The sequence below is a fragment of the Diceros bicornis genome, chromosome 29 (assembly GCF_020826845.1).
Source record: "Diceros bicornis minor isolate mBicDic1 chromosome 29, mDicBic1.mat.cur, whole genome shotgun sequence".
NCBI classification, from domain to species: domain Eukaryota; kingdom Metazoa; phylum Chordata; class Mammalia; order Perissodactyla; family Rhinocerotidae; genus Diceros; species Diceros bicornis.
The window spans coordinates 21070049-21097799 of NC_080768.1; the positions used below are offsets into that span (position 1 = coordinate 21070049).

Below are 27751 nucleotides of genomic sequence, written 5' to 3' on the forward strand. Positions count from 1 at the left end.
TGAAGAGGAGGGTTCTCGATTTTGCCTCTAATCAGCTAATGTGACTTTGGGCAATGTTATCTTTTGAGACCCAAGAAAGGATTGGACTAGTAAATGTCTGAGGTCTCTTGCAGCCCTAATTGATCCCTGGTATCAATATTTTATTATTATAAAATAAGCAAAACCCATTTTATTTATGTATAGTGAGAAGGCAGTATGTTTTCTATAGCACCTGTCAGATATTTAGGGGGAGTGGAGACTAGATAGTTCCATTTAAAGAGTAAAGAATTCTCAAAGATTATTTTTCATTGAACATGCATGTATTTTGACAACAGCTTGAAGACACGAGTTTTCTGAGTTTAAGTCATTTGGCAGGCCACTCTTGGGCTTTGTGTACTGGTCTGCAGCCCTGTTTTTGGCGGTGGGGACTTAGGTGTATTTTCAGCCCCACTTAGGCTTTTCTTGGGCTTCTGTCCTCTCAGCGGGAATGGAGCTCCGGGCCAGGGTAGGAAGGCAGATGCGAGGGCTCATATCTGAGAGCAATGAAAAATGTAAGCGTGGCAACGTGTTAAAGGGCTGTTTTAGAAGCATTTTCAGAGTGTATAGGGAGTTATTAGCTCCTTTTAGGAGATAAGGTTAGGAAAGACTTGATACTCTTGAGCTAGATAAGTTTAGAGATGTTTTGGCTTACATAATAAATCATTCTTTTTAGGAAGAATGGTACACTACAATGATGTCTAAACTTATGAGATGGTCCATTATTTCAAAATTCAGATTTTATTTTTAAGTTTTTGTGAAGTCAGACTTAGGAAATTCATTTTATAATTTGTAATTTGATATTTTGCTAAATTGAACTATAACCTCTGGTAATTCTAACCAACATTCTTCATTTAGTGTTTATAGATATACATAAAAACAATACATTTATTCCTCCTCAATTTATGGGAGACTTATTGTGTATCCATCTCCTACTGAGAGAAAAACAAGCATAAAGTTTCTTTAAATAACATTTGTCTTGAATATAAATGGCTGTATAATTTTGAAACTAAAAGTTTTTTTTGATGTGTGCATTAAGTCTTAGCTTTATATTTCCCATATGCTGAATGAAAGCCTATTTTTCAGGCTCCTGATATGATATTGAAGTAAGGTGATAGACTCATCAGGTTGAAATGGACACCAGTACATCTTGGAGAAGCAGTACTTTTTATCTTAGGAATTGTGTAGTTAGGATTCCCCTGTTTTCAGCACTGACACTTTTACTTATCAACTGGATAAAGAAACATTCTTTTTCCATGATGATGTCTTAAGCGCAATTCCCTCGGTATCACTAGTTTACCTCATACACATTTCCATGTGTTGTGGGAAAGGGACTGGGCAGACCATCACAGGCCGTGAGGCTTGTGCTTGTTGTAGAGAGAGGCATGAAGGAACGTTTGCTTCATGTTTTATTCAAACTCCTCTGTTTGTTGGACACTTACTTCAGCAGTGCCCAAAGGTTCTAAGTCTGCCCTGGTCCTGTGATGAGACTGTCCTGGAGGGATGTTAGTTTTCAGTGTGCTGTGTTGGTCTTGGGCTGAATTAGGCCTTGAGTTGACTGAATCTTTAGGCTGCCTACAACCTCACAGCTATTTGGTGGTTCGGGTTTATCTGAAACTGCAGAAAGTTTCTTATTTGGAAGAAGGAATTTGACTTTAATTTGATACAGGTTCACTGTAGGTACCCATTACAGATGTGTGTATTGGTGACAGTGTGTTAGATAAAGGGAGTGGTGAATTATCTAAACGGAAAGAGATTGATACTTATTCGATGCCTGCTCTGGACCACTTGGCTCAGATATCTTTCATATATCGTGCCATTTAATTTTCTCAGGAATGTTCAGGTGCTTTCGACATTGTCAGTTAACTCTTCCCAGTACCAACAGGGCAGTTGTTGGCTACATTTTAAAGCTTCAGAGAGGTTACTTAAAACACGCATAGCTGGTAAATAGTAAAATTGGGATTCTCCTTAGCCAGTTTTACAGTAGAGGGAGATCTTTGTTAGTTTGTATACAATTGCTTGCTTTTCTTGGCCAATTTTGTGTTGCTTTCCAGTGTTCTCTTCGGATATTGCCCTATTAAGTTAGTTTTTAATTCACTTAGTGTAGAAATTCAACTGGCATCAGCGTGGGGCTTTACATATCTCTATTGGAAATTATTCACTTATGACTTATGAAACAAAGAAGGGTACTAGTGGGGAATATGCAGCATAGACGTTAAGAGTGGGGATTTTGGAGTTAGATGTGGTTTCAAATTGTAGCTCCATCATTCACTGGCAAAGTGACCTCGGGCAAGTTACTTAGTCTCTATGATGCTCAATTTTCCTTTATGAAATATAACGAAGTACACCTGAAATTTATATAATGTTATAAACCAATGGCACTGCAATAAAAAAAAAAAAGAAAAGGAGAATACAAATTATAGCTTATGGTGTTGGAAATTGTTCTTTGAGTAAGAGTCAGGCTCTCATTTTCGCTGTGTGGAATGGGAACATCTATTGGATGTCTACTGTGTGCTGTATATGATGGTGATTGTTGGGATATAGAGAAGACAGACACAGCCCATGGCCAGACATAGTGCTGTGGGTATTATTAGAAAGCAAGCCAAAGGGGATGCTCGGCACTAAGTTGAAGTATGTATAGACTGCTGTGCTGCAGGAGGTGGAATGGGGTGATGACAATGGGGAGAGTTGTCAAGGAAGGCTTCTAGGAGAGATGTCGTGTTAGTCACTAGCTGGAACTTAAGGGGAAAGTATGAATTGGAAGGGTATTCTGGGTGGAGGGAGTAATGTGTACAAAGGTGAAGAAATATGAGAAGATATTCTCATTCAAGAGACTGCAGGTGGTGAGTCTGATGGGAGCTGAGTGCAGAACCATGAACAGTAAGGAATAAGCTGAAGAGGATGGCAGGGGCTGCCACATCCCAAAGGTCTTGGTGTGCCTTGTTAAGAAGAGTTGACTTTGTCTGGAAGACGGAGGGAAGCTGCTTAACCCATTTTGGACTTTATAGAGAGTGCCTTAACAGTAGGGTTGGAAGATGAATTGGAGCCTGGTAAGACCAGAAAGATCCTGAGGATGTGGTTTAGTAATCCTGGCAAGAAATGATGCAGGCCTGTACAAAGGCAAATGGAGAAGGGAGATAATGCCATCAAGAGGAGTTAGGGAGGTAAGCAAGGAAGCACCTAGAAGTAGTTTTCATTGTTTAAGTTGGTGCCTGGGCATGTTGTGGTGAATATGGGAAGAGATAAGTTTTGAGACAGATGGGTAAAATTAGTTTAATTTTAGATATGCTTCATGTTCTTCTGTAAAATGAGGTATGATAAGGGCCAGCCCCGTGGCATAGCAGTTAAGTGCACGTGCTCCGCTGCTGATGGCCTGGGTTCGGATCCCAGTCGTGCACCGATGCACCACTTGTCAGGCCATGCTGTGGCGGCATCCCACATAAAGTGGAAGAAGATCCGTACAGATGTTAGCTCAGGGCCAGTCTTCCTCAGCAAGAAGAGGAGGATTGGCATGGATGTTAGCTCAGGGCTGATCTTCCTCACCAAAAAAAAAAAAAAAAAAAATGAAGTATGATAAAAGTATCAACCTTATAGGGTTATTAGGATTAAATGAGTTGATACATTTTGAACTTAAAATGGTACCTTTCATTCTGGAGGACTATATATTAATTAGTAAAAAGACAATAAGATTGTCGTTGATATTGCTAGGTAGAGGTGCCTGAAGGATGCTAAGTGAGCAGATGCAGAAAGAAGCTAAATATATGGGAAACTCAGGAGAGAGTGCTGGCTTGGACATGTGCACTTTGGCTACCACAGTGTGCAGATGGCAGTTGAAACAATGGACACGATCATCTAGGGAGAGTGTATGGTGAGGAAAGAGAACAGGGCCGAGTTTAGGACCCTCATGACAACTAGCATTAAAGGTATAGAAGAACGGGATCCAGAGAAGGAATAATCAGACAGGTAGAAGGAAAACCAGGGAAGAGCTGTGTTGGAGAAACCAAAGAAAGATGGACTCATGGGTGTCAGATGCCATAGAGAGGGCCACAGGGCCAGGACTGAAATTGAATTTAACTTGTGGCACTGGCATCTTGGGAACAGTTTCACTGTTGGGGACCAAAGGTAGATCACGAGAAATTGAAGAGTAAACTGAAGAGTTTTAATTTCTTTCTAGTAAACATGTAAATTAAATATCCATCTCACATATCTGCTTAGACAGAAATTGTTTCTTTCACGTAGCTAACACCACAAGGAAATGGTATGGGGTAGGTATGATCTGGACTAAAATCTTAACTATTTTTTCACAGGGTTCTGCTTCAAAAACTGCAGCCACCTCAGGTAGGAATATATCCAAGCCTGACTCCTCCAGTTTGAGAAAAACACCTGGTCCAAAAGCCAAAGTGGGGTCTTCTGTTTCCTGTTTGAGGCGAAATAGCGACAGTAGAAATCTCAATTCTGATCGTGGCTTAACTCCTCAGAGGATCAGGCGTGTGTCCACTTCTGGTGAGAATAAAATAATTCGGTTGTGCCTTATAGCAGTTTATGAATGATTTGAATGTAAAATGAGGCATGTCAGAAAGCAGAAAGACAGGTTTGGGTTATGGAACTAACATATTCTGTCACTAAAGCAGTTAGCCTTTTGTGGACCAGCATCTTGCACAGGGAAGGTAGAAAAAGAAGTCAAAGACATAACCCTTATCTTTGAGCAGGTAAAGCCTAGCTGGGGAGAGAGGGAGACGCATAAACCAACTTCTAAGCTATTCAGGAGCATTACATATATAAATATATAATTAGGTACCTGTTATATATGAATCATTTCATTTTTAATTTTTTTTACAAATGGTTAAGTGCTTAATAATATTTAAGTGTTATATATTAGACTCGTAATGTCCCCTCACTACATGTGAAGAGATTTTTTTTCTTGACTTTTACTGAAAGATGTGTTATAAATTTTCAGGGACATAAGGGTGACTAAAAAGGTAAACTTTTCTAATATGAACTTTTATGTTGGTTTGTATTTTAATTAATTAATTAATTAATTTTTTTTGTGAGGAGATCAGCCCTGTGCTAACATCTGCTAATCCTCCTCTTTTTGATGAGGAAGACTGGCCCTGGGCTAACATCCGTACCCATCTTCCTCTACTTTAATATGGGACGCGGCCACAGCATGGCTTGACAAGCGGTGCGTCGGTGCGCGCCCGGGATCCGAACCAGGGAACCCCGGGCCACTGCAGCAGAGCGCGCGCACTTAACTGCTTGCACCACCGGGCCGGCTCCCGTGTTGGTTTGTATTTTAGAAGTAGTAGTTTTAAATTCATATTAGGTTTATGAAATTTGAGAACTTCAAGAGTACCTGTTAAGTGTTTTCTTGAATTTGGCAGACATACAGGTTTCTCTGTGTTACAAATCAGAACAGGAAATGAAAAACTCAGCCTATTTCATAGGAATTAAGATAAAAAGACTGCTAGCCATTCCAGTTGACTGAGAACACTCTGCAGGGAACACCCCTTATTTTAGCAGGTACAACCTTGAGCAACTAAAGGCATGTCAGATAGATTTAGAAGTAAGTTCCTTTATAAAAAGTGACTCTTATTGAATGGTCTGAAAAAGAAATGTGCATCTAGAGTTGTGTGTCCACACATGTGAGCACACTTTACAGAAACTGACAGAACACCAAATCCCAGAGGATCTCTTTACCTCTCCACACCTTAGTATTTTTAGGTTTTATTTTCTAATCTTGTTATGAAGCCTCTTGTGTGAGAAGCCTGTAAAGCACAGAGGTGTTTTTAGGGTGGTTTATTTCAATTCAGACCCATCATCCAGGTCCTGAGGTTCTGAGGAGCAAGGAAGGACCTAGGAAGAGGGATGAGTAGAAGAAGAGGGACTTGCAGCACATTTCCATGTCGTCCCCAGAGGAGCTGGTGGGAAAGAGGAATTTGTCAGCTTGAAGTGTTCATCATTTGGGAGAAAAACAGAAGAGAAGCTGAAGACAGTGGGAGAAGCAAGGATCCTTATTTTGGATATTGCCACAGCTGGAGAGTTGAGGCATAAGCGAGATCAAAGCTCTGGTTCTTACTGTGGCTGCCAGATAAGGCTCATGGTATCTGCCAGATGGTGGGGAGCTCCCTCCCTACTTGGATGTTAGGAGCACCTGGGGCTTGGTGCCACGTAGAGCCCTGGCCACTGGCAGTCTGGCCTGTGGTCAGGAGCCCCATGTTCTGGTACCACTCTGGCACCAATGAGCTACCAGAGTGAGTCGTTTACCCTGCCTGGGCTTCCGTGAAGTGTGAGAGTTTGAGAATATAAGGTCCTGTCGACTTTTGCAGTCCTTGTCTTTCTAGGGATAATTTGGATCTCACCTAATTTTCTGAGTAGTGGCTGCTACCTGTGTGATTCTCTGAACCACAGGATGCCCGAATCCCAGAAAACCTGAAGTACACATACTTTTAAGAAATTAGGCTGGTGTCCAGGATATATTTTTTTATTTATTTATTTATTTATTTATTTATTTATTTATTTATTTATGAGGAAGACCAGCCCTGAGATAACATCCGATGCCAATCCTCCTTTTTTTTTGCTGAGGAAGACTGGCCCTGGGCCAACATCTGTGCCCATCCTCCTCTACTTTATATGGGGCGCCGCCACAGCATGGCTTAACAAGCAGTGCGTCGGTGTGTGCCCGGGATCTGAACCAGCGAACCCCGGGCTGCTGTAGCAGAGCACGTGCACTTAACCGCTTGCGCCACCGGGCCGGCCCCCAGGATATATTTTAAAAGATGAGATTCCTTTATTTAGATGATCAGTCCCACCAAAGAGTGAAGCATTTTTTAAGACCCTTTACTGCATACTGCATAATGTCATGCCTTAAAGAAAGAAAAGTAGGTCTGTTTAGTCTTCACGAAAAGACAGGGAAATTTAATGAACTTTTATTAACCTGTATAAATAAGCTTGATAACTAGGTTGCGCATTCAGAGTTTTCAATCTGAGTTAAAAAACTAAATTATATTTTACCTGGTGGTTTTCCATATATAAGAAGAAAAAAAAAATTAACCAGAAACTTCATGGAGTTGCATTTGAGTTTTATATTTTAACCATTGGAAGACTAACCTGATGATGCTGTGTTTTGTTTTTAAGAAATTATCAGCAACTAACTTGTTTGGATGCTCACAATAAATTGAGAGGTGTTTGTTGTTGGGGATGGGAAACTTAATCACCACAGAGTTAAAAGTAGAACAAAATCCAGGAGCAAAAACAATGTGCTTTCAGATCATTGAGAGCATGTTGCCATTTACTGTACAATGAAGTGTTTGTGTATTAGAAAATTGAAACCAAATGGATATCCTCTGTACTCATACAAAGTTACTCTACTGAAAGGTAAGCAGCAGGAATGTTCCAGCCGACTTGGGGTTTTCAATAAATCCTTTCAGAGAACTAAGTAGAAAACCAGACCTGGAGGTGAAATAGCTATTTTCTTGAAGCTTTAAAATGAGTACGAGAAAGAATTATAATTAAGCCCAATGGAGCTCTTCTATTTTACTTGTCAAAATCTGGAAATTGTAATATACAGCATGATTGCTATAGTGAACACTGCTGTATGATATATATGAAAGATGTTGAGAGTAAATCCTAGGAGTCATCACAAGGAAAAATTTTTTTTCTTTTTTAATTCTTTTTATTGTATCTCTATGAGATGATGGATGCTAACTAAACTTATTGTGGTAATCACTTCACAATATATGCAAGTTAAACCATTATGTAACTTATACAGTGATGTATGTCAATTATCTCAATAAAATTGAGGAAAAAACAAAAATAACTTAAAAAAAAAATCTGGAAATTTTGAGCCAGCCCTGATGGCCTAGTCGTCGAAGTTTTGCGTACTCCACTTCAGTGGCCCATCTTCAGTTCCCCTGTGCGGAACCAACACCACTCATCTGTCAGTTGCCATGCTGTGGCAGCGGCTCACATAGAAGAATTAGAAAGACTTAGAACTAGAATATACAACTATGTACTGGGGCTTTAGGGGGGGAGGAAAAAAAAAGAGGAAGATTAGCAACAGATATTAGCTCAGGGTGAATCTTTCCCAGCAGGAAAAAAAAAAAAAATCTGGAAATTTATATGGAATCAAATTATAAATGATTGTAACAGACTAGATCCAAAGTGTCTTTGCTTCTTTGGAGTATGTGTATGTTTTAACCACTCAAGTAAGATGAGTTAGTGAGGAAAACTATTTCTAGTAATAATTATAACGCCACTGATAGCAGCTCACACTTATTAAATGCTTGCCAAGTTCCAGGTTCTGTCTTAATCATTTCACCTATAAATTCATTTAATCCTCACAATAGTTTTGCGAGGCTTATCTCCATTTTACAGATGGGGAAACCAGCATAGAGAAGTTGAATAATTCATCAAGGTTATGCAGCTAGAAAGTGGCAGAAGTAGGATTCAGACCAGGCAGTAGGCCCCTAAAGTCCACGCTCTTAACCTTCACATTATTAGTCTAAAGAAGCACGATTAGTATGACCATGAGTTTTGAAAAATTAAGATTCTTATGCTCAGCTGAATGGTTTAGACACTGTGGCATTTCTCTTTTCAGGCCCTTGGCTGAAAGTTCTATATCAATTTACCATGAGGTAAACGGTTTCACATGGTTATTGCAAATTCATGCTGCTGAATAAATAACTGCTTAGTAAATACTTCAGATCAATTCAGGCATCTTCAGAGATCTGCCTGCCACCCCCTGTCAGAGGCAACACCAGTTCTTACCAGGTTTTAGATTATGTGTCCCTTGATGCAAACATGTAACTGCCTTTCCAGCGACCAGCCTGAGCCAGGTAGGATTACGGAAGTAGTACAGAATATGCTCCCCGCCCTGCGGATCCTTCAGCCTACCTGGGGAGGACAAATGTGTGTTTATGCAGCAACCACAAAGCAGCACAAAGGAATGTGTAAGGGGTGTGGAAAAGGCCCTTGAGTGCTTAGGGACTTTGGGGAAAAGAAGAATGTTCAGGAGTGGGTCTGATTATACCAGAGCCTCAAGAAAGGCCTCGTGAAAGACAGTCTTTAGTTTTCTTCTAGAGAAAGAGGAATAACATTTCAAAAAGGTTAACTTTTGTTTTAATTCGGTTTATTGTGGGTTAATAAAATAAATTCCTCTCAAACCAGGAGTACATCCCTGACTTGCAATGACTTGCCTATCATTATACATTTCTCTTCTTTCTTGCTAAGTTATTTCCTTCTTAGTTGTTTTTGTAAACTGATTTCTTGTTGACTTAGTGTTAAAAGGAACTTCAAGTCTTTTTAATTTACTTTTATGTCTTTTTGGCCTTTTCTAGGTGAGAGTTTGAGAGAGATACCAAGCAAAATTATGAGAAATTTACTCATGCTTGCTTAGATTATTAAAAACCAGAAATTATCACTTGATAACTATTCTAAAAGCTGACTTTAATTCGTTGCTTATAGATATTTCTATATTTGTACGTAATTAAAACACTTAAAAAATTTTTTTTTTTGCTGGGGAAGATTCACCCTGAGCTAACATCTATTGCCAGTCTTCCTCTATTTTGTATGTGGGTCACTGCCACAGCATAGTTGCCCACGAGTGGTGTAGGTCTGTGCCTGGGAACTGAACCCGGGCCGCCAGAGCGGAGTGCTCTGAACTTAAGCATTAGGCCACAGGGCCAACCCCTTAAAACACTTTTTAAAGAATGTATCTCAAGGTTTCTGTCCATAGAAATAATAGTAGTAATGTGTTTTGAGTGCTGATGATGTGCCAAGCATTATTCTAAGCTTTTTAAATGTATAATTTCATTTAATTCTCATAACTCATGAGGTATAGATGCTATGATTATCCGTATTCTACAGATGAGGAATTTGAGGTTTTGAAAGCTGAAGTAATTTGCCCAAAGTTACACAGTTAATAATTGGTGGAGACTGGAAACAGACCAGGCTGACTGGTCCCGGAGTCAATGCTCTTCACCTGTGTTACGTACATGCATAAGTCCCGACATACTCATTCATTTAACAAGTACCCACTGGGTATCTGCTTGTGCGGGAACTGTTCTAAGTGCTGGGAATGAGGAAGTGCACAAAAGAGACATTCTTGCCCTCGCAGAGCTTAAATTCTAGTAAGGCGAGTCAGAAAATAAGTAAACAAAATGCTTAGCATGTAAGATAAGTGGTGAGGAGAAAAACAGAGCAGCGAAGGGAGTTACATGGTTCAATAGGGTAGTCAAGAAAGGCCTCACTGAGCGGGTGACCTTGAGCCAACACCTGAAGGAGAAGGAGGGAAACATTTGGATCTCAGGTGGAAGAACTTTCCAGGCAGAGGGAACAGCAAGTGCAGAGACCGAAGTGAGGCAGCATGGGGGGCGCTTGAGGAATGGTGAGCTACCCAGCATGTGTGGTGGGGTCCAGGGACTGGGGATGAGGCCAACCAAGTAGGGCCTTGTCGGCACCTGGGAGACAAGTGTCTTCTCTTTTCTCTCTTACTAACATCACTGTGAATTCATTTTGCAGGCATTCAGCACAATTCTTCTCACTTGGCAAGTAATTCTGGAAAGAGTGCTTTATAGAATGACTCATAAACTATGCTTAATATGTCACTGTGCAGTATCTCTTATTTGTCCATTCAAGAAATGTTTTGAGTGCCTGCTCCGTGCTGGGCGGTCTGCTCAATTCTGAGAAAACAACCACCATGAAGTAATATGCCCTTTTAATGAGCTTGCTGGTTGGAGGGTGAGGTGAAAAGGGGTGTTTAAGCAAATCTGAATGCAAACTCTTCTTTCTTCAGACCCCAACTGAACTGTCCTGGCCTCTGTGAAACTGTGTGTTTATTGTGCTGTCCTGTAGTTATTTTCTTAGGTATCTGTCTCCTGCTAAACTGTGAGATCCATAAGGATAGAGTCCAGATCTTAGTTATTTTTATATTTTCCAGTGCTCAGTGTACCTGTTACACAACAGGTGTTTAAAAATGTTGTCTGGCTTGATTTGAATGGAGACTTGCATGAAGCACTGTGTGTCCACAGTAAAGGGAACACCACTAACTCAGCCTAAGGGAAGACTGGAGAGGAGCAGTGACATTTGAACTGGCCTTGGAATGTGCCTGTAGGAGTTGGCCAGGCGTAGAAGGTCGCTGGCATTCCAAGGGTGCAGATGTAGAGTTATGAAAGCATATGGTGTGTTTGGGGAACACTGAGGCGTGGGCTCAGCATGCCTTGAGCAGACCGTGTGTGGGGGTAACTGATAGATGAGCCCTATGGAGGGCTGAGGCAGATCAGTTCTAATAGTCTAGACATAGCCTTGTAAGATTCATGCTAGTACTTGGGAATAGAAAGCAGAGTGAAAATATTAAAAATTTTTTGGAGGGAGAGAGTCTGGTAAGCTCCGTTGGTGGCGAAATAGTCCCATGTGTCTCCTCAGCTTTCTTGTTTGGGTTGCCCTGAAGCGAGATAGGGAATGGGGTGACAAGAAGTGGTTGTCAGGAGGAGAATGATGGGGTTATTTGGGCGTGTTGAATTTGAAGAGACTGAAGACTGAGAAGCATGTCAAAGGGATATTTGAGGTTTAAGACAGAAGAAATGTGTAGAGAGTAAGGAAGCCTGGGGGACACGAGCTAATAAAGATAAGAATGAATGTGGCAACCAGGCGATGGGAGCTTCGGAATGTCTCCAGTGCACGGGTGAATAGGTCTTTGAACTACAGAAGAGACTGCAGAAGTGGGGAGATCCAGATCCACTTGGAGATTGAATCGGGGAGTTTGAGAGTGAGGATTCAGAGTAGCCACTGTGGATAATGGTCAAGCAGCTTCCTCTTTCATATTTTCCAACTCACTTTTATGAGGTCAAGTGATTTCTTTCAAGTGAGTTTGTGCACATTTTATTGATTGGCTTTTTTTGGTAACCTTAGAAAAGGAAATAAACTTAAGATGATGTTCGATTTTGAGTCTCAGTGACCGCACTGTTCAAAGTAGCTCTGCTCGTGAACCTCGGCTTCTAATGAGCCTTCCTCCGTTCTTATTAGGACTTCTCAGCGTGAGTACCAGGTGAGCTCGTTCACAGTCAGGTACGTAAGTGTGCTGATGAGCATGTGAAGACCCTGTTCCGTTTCTTTGTGTGGTAGCTGGGGAAAGAATGCAACCCCTCTAAGTCTTTGGTTTACTACACCCTTAGGTTGCGGGACACATGTTCCCAGGCCTGTGACTGAGGATGTTATTTTTGTTTCATCTCCACCTGAAGCAGCAGATGTCTTGTGAGCACACGTGCAGAGGCACGTACTGACAGTATCGCCATGAGCACTATGCTTCTATGCAATTCAAGTCATCACGAGAACCTCACTTTGTGGGATGTTCTTGATTCTCTGTCAAATCACCGCCCTCTTAAGACTTGCTGTGTTGTTGTGACTCACCTATACTGCTCTGGCTCTATCTTTCAAGTTTGCTCTTGAATTGAAGCAAATGGTGATGGCTATGCAGAGTACATTGTCTTGTACCCTACTGGTATAATATTGCCTTGGCTAACTTAAGAATGTGGAATACTGAAGACACATTTTGCAACATATAAATGTAGAGTGTTACTGAAATTCTCTGTTCTGGAAGATAATTTGTTCACTTAACAAACAGTTTGAGAGTGTATACCAAGCAAGTCATACTCCAGACTGAGGAATCGTGGGACAAGTAAGACATGGTTCTTGCCCCCAAGGTAGCATCAGCAGAATAAGGGAGATGCCGAGTTCATCCCTTATCGCATCTGTCCTTGTGATACTAAAAGAGCTGTAGGATTTCACAAGAGGGTAAGATTACAATACCAAAGTTTGCTGAAATTCTTTCTTGCTATAATACAGGTAATTCTATAACATAATGGAGGTATACCTTTGTGTACGTAAGGGCCAGTCTTGATTTAGTATTGATGCTTTATGCTGTTTAATTTTTGCCACTGAGACCCCAGAAATTAAAATAAGAAGGCTACATATGGATTGAACTATTTTTCAGGACTCAGCTGGTGCACTTGCAAGTAGATGTGAAGGGACCGTTAGGGTTCAGAGTATAGGATGGAAAGGTTGAGGACAGAGTCAGTACAGGTGCATGGAAATACGGAGGAGGGCAGGTGGGCAATGAGGACGCAATACACTGGTGTTCTGGCAGTCAACAAAGAAGAGGTCCAGGCAGAGCTGGCTCTGTCAGTGTCAAGAAAGGAACGTGGGGATCATTGTCCCAAGCAGGGTAAACCTTATTCTTTCCTTTTCTTATCCTGAATTTAACCAATCAATTTGGATAGCTCCTTGGATTTTCACTGCCCTCTTCCCGGTAGGCTATTTAAAAAGTATAGAACTTTAAGTGAAAAATGGGAAGGGGAAAAAAAAATCACTCTTAATCTCATCACCACCAAATAGTTTTTAACTTCATAGTTTGTAGCTATCCAATGCCTTTTCTTTTTGCATATTCTCACACGCACATGCTTATATATATTTAATGGGGACAAACAGTTCCTACTATTTTAGAAACCCAAACCTGACAGTCAGTAGGCACTTAATTTGTTGATTGAATTTTCTTTTTCATGTAAAAGCTATGGTGTCTATTTTCCTAGATTCTTAAACTCTTTAATGACACGATTTTAAATGACTATAATGTTTCATCATCTGAGGGTGCTGTGATTTATTTCTTCAGATGTCTTGGAGCATTAGGTTGTTTCCAGTATATTAAACAACTGTACACTGAAGAACTTTGTACATGAGTAGCTAAGCTGGTCAAATAAATTCTTGGAGACATTCGTTTACCTGGAATCAGAGGGCGTGAGCATTTTTAAACGTCACAGATGTGAGCCTTTTAAGGCTTTTCGTACACGTTGCCAAGTTCCCTTCAGAAGCAGCATACAGGTCTGTGCTTCTACTCTGAGTATGTAAGAGTTTCCTAGCACCTTTGCCAGTATTTTGATGTTTGTAACACCCTAAACATTCACTATTTAGCAAAGTACAAGATGGTATCTTATTGTAATTGGCATATGCTTGGCACTCAAATATTTATTGAATAAAGGTAGATTCAGTGATCAAAATGCTGAGGTATGCAAGTGACTACAAGATCAAAATATGCCCTTGAAGTTACGTTCTGGTAGGAGAGACAGGCTATACATAAGTAAATCAAGTGTATAGAATGTTTGATAGTGTACAGTACTAAAGAAGAGAAAAATATAATGCAGAGAAGGGGGATATGAAATGTTGGGGTGTGGGCGGTATGTGTATGAGAGGGAGAGAGATTTTGGTTAGGGTGGCCAGGGAAAGGTGTCTTTTGAGTAGGCCTCTGGGAGCCAGCCATTTGAATATCTGGATGAAAACCACACTAGTCAGAGTGAGTAGCAAGTGGAAAGACCCAGAGGCAGAGCTTGATTAATATGCTCTAGGAATAGCAGGGGATGAAGTAAGAAGTAATAATAGATATGAAAGCGAAGGTTTAGAGTAGAAAGTTGGGTATACAAGTCTAGAGTGCACAGGAGAAGTCTGGTCTAGGGATATACATTTGGGATTCATCAACATTTAGATGGTATTTAGAGCCACTAGACTGGATGAGATCCCCAAGAGAGTAAGTGTAGAAATAGAGAACAGATTCAGGGCACCCCTGGGGAAGTCCCTGGAGTACTCCAAAGTACGTCTAGGGTATTCCTAAGCTTTAAAGAGCTAAGGAAATGAGGAGGAATCACAAAGGAGACCAAGAAGGAACAGCCAGGAAGGTAGGAGGGAAGTCAGTCAAGAGCGGTGTTCTGGAAACCAAATAAAGCCTTGCAAGGAGAAAGGAAGAATCAACTGTAGGAGATGCTGCTGACAGGGGAATTTGGTTGTTAAGAAGACAGTTTGGTTCAAACCAGAAGGCTGTGTGTTTATTTAATAGGAGGTCTAGAGGTAGGCAGTTGCAGGTTTGGTGATTCAATAAGGTTACCTTCTGTCCTTCCACTTCTCCTGCCTCAGCATGTTGCTTTTGTCAGTGACTTTTCAGTTAAAATATGGTCGCTAAGAGTTCCAAGTGCCCAGTCCTCCTGCCTCTGTGTGCGAAGGCTGGAAGCGAAGGACGGCGTCCCAGAGTGGGGCTTTCTCCTGACATGCCTGCCTACGTGTACCAGGGAGGAAAACTCTTACTCAGCCCTTTACCCACCAGCACTCTCGTGTTTAAGTCTTTTTGGCACAGACCAGATGACGTGGTCACCCCTAACCTGAAGAAAGATTGGGAATGCAAGTATTTGGTTTTTTAAACCTTCCTATAGGATGTAAGCAACGGAAATGTGGATTAGGAATGACAGTTGGGGAGTCAGGAAAGATGTTAGACACAATAAGATTAAATATTTAAAATTAAATTATTTTGATTTACTATTTTGTTTAGAGCTTTTGTTCACTTACATTTTGGGGCATATGCTGCTTTCTTGTTGATTTGATATTGTCCTGTGTTTTACTATATGCCTTTTTATTTAATATATAGTGATTTAAGATTTTTTCATTTTTATATTGTGAAATACATCTTTTCCGTTAATTTTTCCTATATTTTTATGCTTAACAAGACCTTCTCTGCTGGAAGAAAAGATTGGCTTATATTTAATGATTAAGGTTAATTGATGTGGTTTTGTTTTGAACGCTTTACTTTTTAATCCAATTTTAATTTTTTTTTATGTATGGTGAGAACTAGTAGCTAATATTTATATGGCAACATGCCAGGTGCAGTTGTAAGCATTTTAAAAACATAAAGTCATTACAAGAACCTATGAAGTAAGTACCACTGTAATCAGCCTCATGATTCCATGTGCGGAAGTAGAGGCCCGGAGAGGTTGAGTAACCAGCTCACAGCCGGTGTGTAAACCCTAGCAGTCTGGCTCTCGGCTGTCGACTTGTAACCGCTATCCCATACTGCTTCTCAGATTTTAATTTTTTTTTAATTCGAATGTCCCACTACCACAGATGTCTCCACTGATTTGAAATATCTCCCTTATCCTCTTCTGACTTTTTATATTTCTGAGATTTATACACCAGTTTATTAATCTGTCAATATACTTCTATGCCAGTAATAGACTGTTTAACTATTTTATAATATCTTGTAATAAGTAGTAGCGCACAAGTTCCTTCTCCTTATTTTTTTTTTAACTTTTTAAATTGTGGTAAATATATATTACATGAAATTTATCATTTTAACTATTTTTAAGTGTACGATTCAGTAGTAGTAAGTACAATCGCATTGTTGTACAACCATCACCACCATCCCATCTCTAGAAGTTTTTATCTTCCCCAACTGAAACTCTTTACCCACTAAACACTAACTCCCCTTTCCTTCCATCCTTGCAGCCCCTGGAAACCACCATTCTACTTTCTGTCTCTATGAATTTGACAACTCTAACTACCCCATATAAGTGGCATCATACAACATTTGTCCTTTTGTGACTGGCTTATTTCACTGAGCATAATGTCTTCAAGGTTCATCCATGTTGTAGCATGTGTCAGAATTTCCTTCCTTTTTAAGGTTGAATAATATTCCATTGTATGTAAGTGCCACATTTGGTTAATCCATTCATCTGTCACTGAACACTCGAGTTGCTTCCACCTTTTGGCTGTTGTGAATAGTGCTGTGAACGTGGATGTACAAATACCTCTTGAAGACCCTGCTTTCACTTCTTTTGGGTATATGCCCAGAAGTGGGATTGCGAGGTCATGTGGTAGTTCTAGTTTTAATTTTTTGAGGAACCACCATACCATTTTCCACAGCAGCTGCACCATTTTACTTTTCTGCCAGCGATGCACAGGGTTCCAATTTCTCCACATCCTTGCTGACGCTTGGTATTTTCTGTTTTGTTTTTATAATAGCCATCCTAATAGGTGTGAAGTGGTATCTCTCTGTGGTTTGGATCTGCACTGTGCTAATGACTAAGGATGCTGAGCATCTTTTCATGTGCTTGTTGGCTATTGTATATCTTTTTTGGAGAAAGGTCTATTCAAGACCTTTGTCCATTTTTTAATCAGATTGTTTTGTTGTTGTTGAGTTGTAGTCCTCATTATTTTTATGTTCCAGAATTTTTTGGTTATTCTCGTCCTAGACTAATTTAAATTGTTTTTTGAAAATTCTCCCAATTCCTCCTTTAAAAACAATAATGTGGGTTTAGATTGGAATAACATTCAATTAATATATTAATTCAGGGAAGAATTAACATGTATGTCCACTTATTCAAATCTTTTATGGCCCTTATTTTTTTGATTTTTCCGTAATACTAGCACTTTTTGATAAATTTATTCATAGAAAGAGTGTGTGCACGTGTATATGTCTGTGTGTGCAATTACTTCATATTGCTAAAGTAAAAGATCTTTTTTCTGTTTTTTCCTGGTAAATTAGAAAGCTGTTGACTGTTCTATAGTATTTATTCTGTAAGCAGCTTACCATGTTTGTTTAAGTAGTTTTTAGACAATAATACTCTATCATTGAAGCTAAATTTTTTAACATCTACATTAGTGTTAATGAGAGAATTTTGGTCCTTTTGGGTTAATTGAGAGTGAACCTGCAGCCACAGTTTCGAGTATGTATAATTTATTTCTCCCATAACTTATTGTTAATTTTTTTATCCCTTTAGGTAGACTTACTTTACTTTTATAAAAATAATTCCTGGTTACTGTATATAATTACTCCAAAGGTCACTTTCTCTATATAGTTGTGTTTAAAGAACCCAAGTTATAATTATAGCTATAAACATACTCTCATTTTTTGTATTTTAACTATCTATGTCTATTTGGCATTTTTTCTTCCTGACTCTAGAAGTTAATGGCCTTGCCACTTGCATGCCTTACTAATATTTATTATATTTTATAATATAATTTATATTTTAAACTATGTGTATTAATATATAGTTTATATATTACAGCCTGACCTCAGTAATCTCCTTTTCATTGTCTAGTTAAAATTCCCATCACCTGTAGCCCTGGCAGGTGCACTAGCCTCTAAGTTGTTTCCCTGATTTCAAACTCTTCCTTCTGTCGGCTCTGCACACTATTCACACATGATCAAGTCCTGATGCAGATGCTAAGAAAGATGCAGCGCCCCCTCCCTTCCCATCTTCCCACCATACCCCACCCCAACAGTTACAGTCCAGAGTTCTTAGCCTGACATTGAATGCCTCTAACTGTAAACTCTTGAATGCCAACTGTAAACTATCCACCTCTCTAGCCTCATTTTTTTCTTCCCCATGACACCTGTGCCCCTACTAAGCAATGCAAATCACAGAACGAAATACTTTATTATGGTGAGATGCACTGTATTCTGTAGTGGTTGATAATTTTCACTAAAACCATTTGGTTGTGATTTCTATAGTAAGATGTCAGATGTTTCTAGCACCCTATACGTTTATGCTTTGTGATTACTTGCAGTTACTTTCCTATGTAAGCAAGCACATACTTGTGTAACCCAGCCCCTCATGTGAATCTGTTGTCCAGAGTTTCATTAAGATGAACTATGTCTTCTAATATAGGTAATATAATAAAGGTTTTTTTGGTCAACTAATTGAAGCATCTTCAAAACCCATAAATTTCATCAAATATAAAGAGCAGCAAGTCTTTTTTTCAATGCTGAATAGTCTCATGAAAAATATATTAAAGCTTGAATTCATTCTTGTCTTGGTGAGAGTTCAGAGATGAGAACTTGCGTTGAGTGGTAGATGTTTCTGTGGCTTTGGAAACTGCTCTCGTTACTTTGAAGGTGTTTTGTGAGCAGTGTGGGACCTGTCTTCTTTCCCAGGCCTTTTCCTAAAGATGGAGGAGTCCAAATTCAAGCTGAGAGACGACATTATGTACCTGTGAATACTCTGGGAGCTTTCTCCTGGACAGTGAATCATTTAACATGTGTCAGAACAAAGAAGTACCATTCAGGAGTTCATTCTTTGGCTTTAATTTCCAGTCCTACGAAACACACTATTATGGTATAATGAAGAACTTTCCAGTAGTAAAGTGACTGTTTTTATTATAGCTGTATAAAAGCATGAATTAAGGCATTGATTTCTTTGTTTTTTTTCTTTGTAAAATTAAAAGGATTAAAGAATACCTAATGCTTACAGATGCACAGGAATAAAAATGACTATTAGAGTTTACTTAATTATTGATCCAATTCTTTCTTGATTTATCCATTTGTCTTGAGTATCTTTTATCTGATTAAATATTTGACCCCATTGAATTTAATATATCAGTGTTCATTATAAAAATATCCTTATTTTAAAAAGAAGATGCACTTGGAGTAATATGTAAGTTATAAAGCATGAAGGGAAAATTCCCATTCGTGCCCCTTTCCTTCTATTTTCCTCCGTGTTCCACTACACCACATAGTCCCATAAAATTCTGGTATATCCTTCTGGAATTTTTCAATATATAGACAAGTATAAACGTAAAAAATAGGATAATATTAACATTGTCCTCTTTTCACTTAATAAATCTAGGGTTTTTAGTTTTGCAAGGCATTCCTTAATGATTTTTTTTTATTGCGTACAGTGTGTTTAATTGGGTTTTCCAAGGTGGTTGTCCAAGTAAATTGCTTGTTTGATGAAAGTGTGCTTCAAATCCAGTAGACTGTGTTAACTATCTAAAGCAAAAAGCAAATGTTATTCTTTCCATATTTTCCCTAGACAAAAGATGGTTATAATTATAGATCAAAACAGATCTGCTGTCTATAAGTTTATGCTAATGGCATGAGCTTAAAATAAGCCAGTAAGGTCAGTAATATCTCTGCAGGTACATCTTTAGTCTTTGTGGTTCACATTTGGGATAAGTGACATGATGTGAAGGGAACTGGTAAATGTCACCTTCTCAGAACTGTAAGTCAGAGCAGTCCTATATTGATTTCATTGTTTAAGAATTTGGTGCTCAGGTTACTCACAGTCTTTCAGTCCAGTATTGCCCTGTCTTTTAATATTGCTTCTGATCTGTATGTTTTACTGCTTATTTATATGAAGTCCAATTACAGGTATTTTAAGTCAACTTTGCTATTAAGGTAAACATGAGGACTGTTGATGAAACGGTTAAATACCTTTGTTGTTTCCTCGACTGTTTTTCGCATTGCATATAGGAGCACCCATCCTTCTAGTAAGAGGAGGAGCTCAGGTTGGCCTCCAGGCCTGACACTTCTTCCCTTAACTGTGATGCTTCTGTTCCATGACACAGTAGAGGGGACACTGGGTTGGGGTAAGTTGCCTGCATTTTAGGCCTCTCTGTCACTGGTTATAGATATGTGATGTGAACCGAATAAGCCATTTAGCCACCTAAGTAGTTTTCTCAACTATAAACTGGGGATAGTAATAGCAATGCACTGTTAGGATTATTCTGAGTCTCAAAGGAGCTAATCCTATAAACTGGGGATAATAACAGTAATGCACTGTCAAGATTATTCTGAGTTTCAAAGGCGCTAATCCCTTGGTGAAGTAGGCATTGCTCAGAACCCTCAGTGCTACTCTCTTAGCAAATGTTAATTATACAATACAGTGTTATCAACTATAGTCACCATATTTTATGTTAGATCCTCAGACCTTATTCATCTTATAGCTGAAAGTTGGTACCCTTTTACCAACCTTTCCCTATTTCCCCCGCCCTACTCTTGGCCTTAAGCGAAAAATTATTCATTCAGCAAACATTTATTAAGTCTTACTCCATGCTAGACACTTTGCTAGGTCCTGAGGGACAGAATGGAATCAGGTTCCTTTCCTGTTCTCGGGGACCACGGAGACTAGTCTGAGAGACGTCTGTATTGAAACAGATGCTGTGATAGAAGTGAGTATCGAGACAGATGCTGTGATAGAAGTGAGTATCGGTATGAGTGGAAAGGAAGGTGTGGTCCATTGCACACAAAGGAAGGTGTCCTGGCAGGAAAGGCTTTACAAAGAGGTGATTCTCCACAGTACTTCTCATACTTAATGTTTATTTGAATCACCTGCAAGTCTTGTTAAAATGCAGATTGTTGCTCAGTAGATCTGAGGTGGGGCTACAAAAGAGAGGCAAGGGTTTAAAAGAACCATCAACTGACTTTGTATTCACCAGCCAAGATAGGGGACTAGATGGAAAGGAGGCCATTTCATTCACAAAGATGGGCATAAGCGGAAGAATAGAGTAAAATTTTCTGGAGAAATAAAAATATAAAAATAAGGTGTGTGCGTATGTGTGTGTAGAGAGGGCATGGAGAAAGCATGAGGGAGAAGAGGCTGCGAGGTGTCAACCCTAGGACTGTCTTTTATGCCTTTAAAATTAAATATTAAGAGGATTAAAAACAATATCATCCTGTAGATAATGGGGAATCACAGATTTTAGATTGGATCATGACCTTAGTTTTCGTGGTCAGGAGATCAACACGATGGAGTTGGAAAGGATGGAAGGACAGGACTTTAGGAGTCTAGTACAGTTTAGGCAAAATATAAGGGCGTGAATAAGGAGTTGTAGAACTTGGATTGAGAGGAAGAAGACCTCTGGAAAGAAATGATGTGCCTAGTGAATTGGAATAGTATATCCTGGGTCAGGAAACTAGGTCGATTGGAGCAGAGTGCACACTTATGTAAAAAAAATAGTGTTAGGAGTGAGGCTGGAGACAGGTAGAGCTTTAATGTGGGTGTCTTTAAATGCCAGACCTGAGGACTTGAAGCTGCTTTTTCTGCACTGAGATGAGATTTTTATAAGTGAAATCACTGGGACAAAGCAATAAGCATTACTTTCCGGAAAAAGTTACTCACTTATGGTGCCATTAGTAATATGTGACACTATCATTTTCATCTAGGATCTTTTGTGTGTGTGTGTGTGTGTGTGTGTGTGTGTGTGTGTGTGTGTATGTATGTGAGGAAGACTAGCCCTGAGCTAACATCTGTTGTCAATCCTCCTGTTTTTGCTGAGGAAGACTGGCCCTGGGCTAACATCCATGCCCATCGTCCTCTACTTTACGTGGGACTCCGCCACAGCATGGCTTGACAAGCGGTGCGTCAGTCCGCACCCAGGATCTGAACCAGCTAACCCTGGGAGTGGAGTGTGCACACTTAACTGCTGAACCACCAGGCCAGCCCCCTAGGATCTTTTTTAACTCTTGATATTCTTCAGTTATGTGACACTAGTAGCATTGAGAGACTTGGTGCTAGATTATATGGGAAACTGGGGGTTAAAAAAGGTGATTCCAGTGTTTTGAAGCTGTGAAAAAGGAAAAATGGAGTTATAATTAGCATAAGTAGGTAGGAGCTTGTCTAATTGTCCAAGTTGAAACATTCAACAAGGAATTTAAAATGTGAGTGGCATTCAGATTCAGAAGGAGGATAGGGCTGCAGGTGAGAATTTGGGATCCGTCCATATAGGGCAATGGTTAGAGTAAAGTAAAGTAAATCGACTCTGCAAGAGAGATGGGTATGAAGAAAGTTGTGAGTAAATGCTTGAACTTGGGAAATACCATAGTCAGGTGGCAGGTGTGAGCATCAGGATAGTGTGGTTTCAAGGACGCCAGAGTATATGAGGCATACGTATTTTGTTGATAAGTGGAAACACTTGCTGCAAGAAAGAGAAGATCATTTAAGTTTGGCAAATAAGGAGTAGAGATGAAGAGATGAAAAAGGAATAATAATAAGATAGCACCACCTGGTGTTAGGCATTAGGCATTTTTTAAATGAAATTTTTCTCATCAAATTGAAATTTTCTTACTGTTTTTAAATTTTTGCTTATTTTTTATATGGCAACCTAGTATGTTTAGATTAATTTACTTTTTAATCAATATTATGGGAGGACATCATATCAAATTGTTTATTCTTTCATTTCAACTTTGCCAAAAGCTTCTATCACACATAGCTCTTCTGATCTGTCTCTGTGTCACAGATGTGAATTCGTTACTTCACGTTACGGGGTTAGAGCCACCCTTCTCATAACCTGATTGTCTCATCATCATCGCTGCTCTTCTGCCTCTAAATTATCAAAAATTAATAAGTCGATGTGAAGATTTCACCTTTCATCTGAAGTTCTGTGATTCTGAACATTCATTTTGCATTTTGACTCAGTTGTTAGTGCACGAGTTTGAGTTTACAAGCTTAAAGCTTTCAAAATGGATAGCAGTGGAAACTTTTTTCTTTTTCTTTAAACCCCAAGGGAAACCTACGTCCTTGAAAACTGCACAGCCGTCTTGGTTGAATTTGCCTAGACCACTTCCTAAATCCAAAGTATCTTTGCAAAGTTCCGCGCTGCGGAGGGCAGGAAGCACCTCCTCTCTCGCCAGCACCCACAGCGATCTGAGCACTTGCAGCAATAATCGTAAGTCGGTCTTAAGTCAAACTTTGGGGGTTGTTGAAACCGTAGTTATAAGAAAAAATGAATACGCTGCAAATAATCATCAGAATTTTTGATTCTGTGATTTAGGGGAAAATATGCATACTTCTGCCTTGGAACTGCTCTAAGAGTTTGGCAGAAAAAACAGATTCTTTCAATGACATTCTGTTTTGATGAATGTGCTGTGAAACACTGAAATATTTATGTGTTGAAGGCACCTGCTGTTTTTTTTGCGTGAAGGATTGTAAAGTGTAGCATTTGAAGTGATGGTGTTTTTTGGTTTATTTAAGGAAAGAAAGCAATCTGGGGGCTATTGGAGCCCAGCTGGAAATCAGAACAAAAGATAACTTCTGTTCCATTTACTTTGTAAAAGACTTCATTTTGTAGATGTGTTTTATAATCTTGTACTTTGAATGCTGGATGCAGTGTCATGTGACTAGTATGGTATAACTTCAAGCCTAATTGTATGTAATTTAAACTCGAGAATATTTTTAAAGTTTTCAGTTAATGTGATTTCTGTTTCCTGTGTATAAAATTCACCCATTTTAGGGTGAATTAGGGCCAGCCCTGTGGTGTAGTGGTTAAGTTCATGTGCTCTACTTTAGTGGCCTGGGTTCGCGGGTTCAGATCCCAGGCACAGACCTATACCACTTGTCAGCCATGCTGTGGTGGTGACCCACATATAAAGTAGAGGAAGATTGGCACAGATGTTAGCTGAGGGCTAATCTTCCTCAAGCAAAAAAAAAACGGCAAGGTTGGCAACAGATGTTAGCTCAGAGTGAATCTTCCTCACCAAAAAATAATAACAGTAATAAATAAAATAGGTGAATTAATTGACCTATCCCTTTCATTCCAAAGATGTATTTGGTGTTAGTATTTATTTGCTCATTTCCTTTTTAAATTTCCTCACAAAATAATTTACGGATTAATTAATCTGAACAATTTTGGAGTGCCTGCTGTGTATAGGCACCACACTAGATGGGTGAGGGATACAGGATATAAAAGAAGTGGTCCTTATCTAAAAAGTAGTTGAGGAGAAAGAAGATATTTACATGGATAGCTAGAATACCAGATAAAACAAGATATAAGGTGTAGTGGGGAGCAGGGGAGTTCTCTCTGTTTTAAACAAGGGTCCATTTCTTCTTTCTGGTGAGGGGATGGGGACAAAGTGGAGTCATGGTTATTAAAGCTTCTGGGTGTGGAGCACTGTCAGAGGGTTACCATGCATTATTTAATTTTTTTTTCTCTCAAATAACTTCTGCTGTTACCCTGATTTTATATATGTGAGTTAATTGAGGCTCAGAGACGTTGTGCTGGTCCAAGGGCACTCAGCCAGTGTGTGACAGAATTGAGAATGTGTGGAGGATAAGGCATTGAACTAATGACTGAATTAATGAGCACATTTCCAAGAGGTCATTTAGCATCAGTCTCTGGTCTTGTATGATGGTAAGGAGCTGGATTCCAGAACTTTAGGAATACTGAAATATGTTACTTAAAATTAAGCAGGATTATTATCTGCGTATCGTGTGAATTTTGAAGTTGTGGCATGAGATCAGAAGGGTGTGCATGTAGCATAATTCTCTATGAATTTGAAAAGGGAATTCACACGTGTATTATTTTAAGATCATTTTACTTGCAGCTTTCTCTGTGTGCAATGTAAATTTTAAAAACAAACTGCCAAAACAGAATCACCAGCGTTCTCTCAGAGGGCCATGTAGCGATGGAATTTGTGACACTTTGAAGCAGACACGTTCTGCGGTGCCACTATCCAGCATTCTCCGTTGACAGCCATGTTGACTTGGCCACCGTTTCTGCGCCGTGTCTGACACTCCTAAGGAGGTTGTAAAATGCTTTTGTCTCTTCCTTTTTGTCTTTTAACAAAGGGGTTTACCATGTACCCACAGAGCCTGTCTAGTGGCGATGTGTCCCTGTTGCAGATTAAGCATTCAGATCAATGAGTCTCTTTCTTAGTTTGATTTGCTAGCTGGTTTAATCTGTTTTGTGTGGTGCCTCGGAGCTTAGATTTTTTTTTCCTCCGTTCTAATTCACTAAGAGCAAGCATGAGGGATATAGAGTGAACATGGCTGCAGTTTTTCCTGCTTAAGCTTGCTTTGATCCTTTTAAATGACTGTACCAGGAGGATTTCGCAGTTGTACAGAAACGGATATTTCTTCAAAAATATTTATCAATTCTACACTCACCCCACCGGCTGGTTCAGAGAGGCACTATGATGCTACCTTATTGACACTGCTGGTCCTGGGATCCTACAGCCTGTGTATAGTTCCTTTGTTAGCCACGTTTACTGGGAAAAGAAGTAGGTCAACGATTTCTGGTTTGATTCTTTTCTTTTTAAGCATGCTTAAATTTTATTCAATAAATTGAGTTAGCATCTCTTGATTGCTATTTTTATAACTTGTAATTTGTTAATTGTAGTATTTGTTGGGTGTGTTTATATTTAAATTGTGAATGATTCTATACAGAATCAATTTTATTATGTGTTTTGGGACTCTTCCTAAATATAATTCAGCAGCATTGTCGACATTCTTGGCACATGAAATTACTTTATGATCACAGACTATTTGATGGTCTCATTTCTGATTAAATAATTAGTAGTTTTTGTGTATGTAGCTTATAGTTGTACGAGTGTAGAAAAATACTTTCTTAGAATTAAAACATCACATCTTTGATTATTTTACTCATAATATTATATCCAAAAATATTAAAGATGAGTACTTTTTAAAGATTACCTTAAAACATGAAAAAAATCGTTTTGAGCTGAAATTTTCCTATTTCCGATAAAGATGGGTCATTTTAGGAAATAAGCTTTTGATCAGTGTTCTGATTCATATTGCGTTAAGCATTTGAACCTTTTAAAGAATGTTTTCTTGATTTGTGTGCTTATTTCTTTGTGATGTGATACTGTTAGTGGCATCATTTAAGAACTCCCGAGATTGCGTAGTGCTGTTGTAAAATTAGCATCTGGTTCTCAATACTCTGGGATCCTATAGAAATAACATTGCCAAGTTTTAAAATGATTGAATCAAAATATAGAGGACAATAAGTTTCTCTTATTTGGGAGTTTTAGTATGTTCTTTGTGTGTGTTCTTTTAAGCACAGAAAATTTTGAAGTTATGATATTGATTCTCTTTTGGTTATTAGCATGAGACAGGGCACAGTAGTTTCTATATCAAATGTGCTCATTTATAGAGGTTAAATGTTATAAGCTCTTCCAGGCTCAGATAGCTAATGCTCCCTAAGATCACTGGATGAAAGCAGATTATATATTGTGGTCTTGAATAGAGTTGAAGGTTTGAGGACCATTGTGCAAGTGTAGAGGGGAGAGCGTATGATTTTGCCACGTTAGCGAATATGAAGTCCAAGAGCTTCCTTCTCTTTCTGGTTTGGCCACAAAAACATGTTTATTTTTGAGAGACAGATGGTGAGAGGAAATGTAAGAGATGCACACCAAAGCTACTTGTACTTTCTTGGAGGAGGCTACCTAAAGAAATGGAACATTCTTCTCTTTCGCCTTCATGGCCAGCCACGGTGCAGAGGGTGTGATAAGGGCATTCAACTCAGTCTGCTCCTAGTTTTCCTACTAACTCATGTGAAGTTGGACGATCGTTCACTCTCTTAGCCTCAGTATTCTCACCTGATGAATGGGAGGGGAGGACTAGATCATCTTCAAAATCCTTGCAGCAACAAATGTCTCTGACCACTTCTGTTTTCTTCACTACAATGTGATGGTGCCTCCTAGTTTGGAAGGAGGGCATTTTGAGTTGTTGGAGTGAGTAAGCTGTAGAGAGAAGGGCGTGTCTCATTTACTCTCGGTCTCTTCCCCATTGTAGGATGGCGAGTGGGAATTGTCTCACCTGCCAACACTGGTCAGTTGGTAAGAATCACCTGGAGTACAGTGTTGAACATTTTTCAGGCTGCTTCCAGATTCAGAGCAAAAGTTTGTGTTTGACTAGTGATGTCTGCCTTAGGTGAGGAAGGGACGAAAGACAGGCAGTATATACTCTACCGTATTTTACAAAACACGCTTAATACTTACACACATTTGAATGGACTATTTAATAAGAAAATACTGTTATCCAGACTGGTATTCATTTTGTTTTCATTCTTTTAATGTTTTTCTAGGGTTTATATGAGACATTCTTTGTTATTACAAAGTTGAGCAATTTTCTCTTGGAATTTGAAAGCTTAGACGTCAGTAGTGATTTGATTTCAAGCCAGGTGGACAGATGATCTGGCACAGCGGGGATTCACAAAAAATCCAAGACGTGAACAGAATGTTGGCTCTGTGTGGATATACGTGATGTAATAAACAAAACAAAAACTAATGTTAACTCAATGCTAGAATGTAGTATGAAATGTTAGTTTGCAAATGAAAGTCTGGAACAATGAGACGCCCTTCTCTAATAGGAAATTCATTTCTTCTGCTTAGGCTTCTCTGAGAATCTCT

At 39.2% G+C, this 27751-nt stretch overlaps 1 protein-coding gene across 3 annotated transcripts in view; it reads left to right on the forward strand.

Moving 5' to 3' along the window:
• Nucleotides 1–27751, forward strand: part of MTUS1 (microtubule associated scaffold protein 1) — a 142701-nt gene that overhangs the window by 46876 nt on the left and 68074 nt on the right. For all 3 annotated transcript variants that reach the window (XM_058525073.1, XM_058525071.1, XM_058525072.1), the window contains exons 3-4: nucleotides 4323–4518; nucleotides 23110–23271. In XM_058525073.1, coding sequence (XP_058381056.1) covers nucleotides 4323–4518; nucleotides 23110–23271 — 358 coding nt within the window. The remainder of the gene's footprint in view (nucleotides 1–4322; nucleotides 4519–23109; nucleotides 23272–27751) is intronic.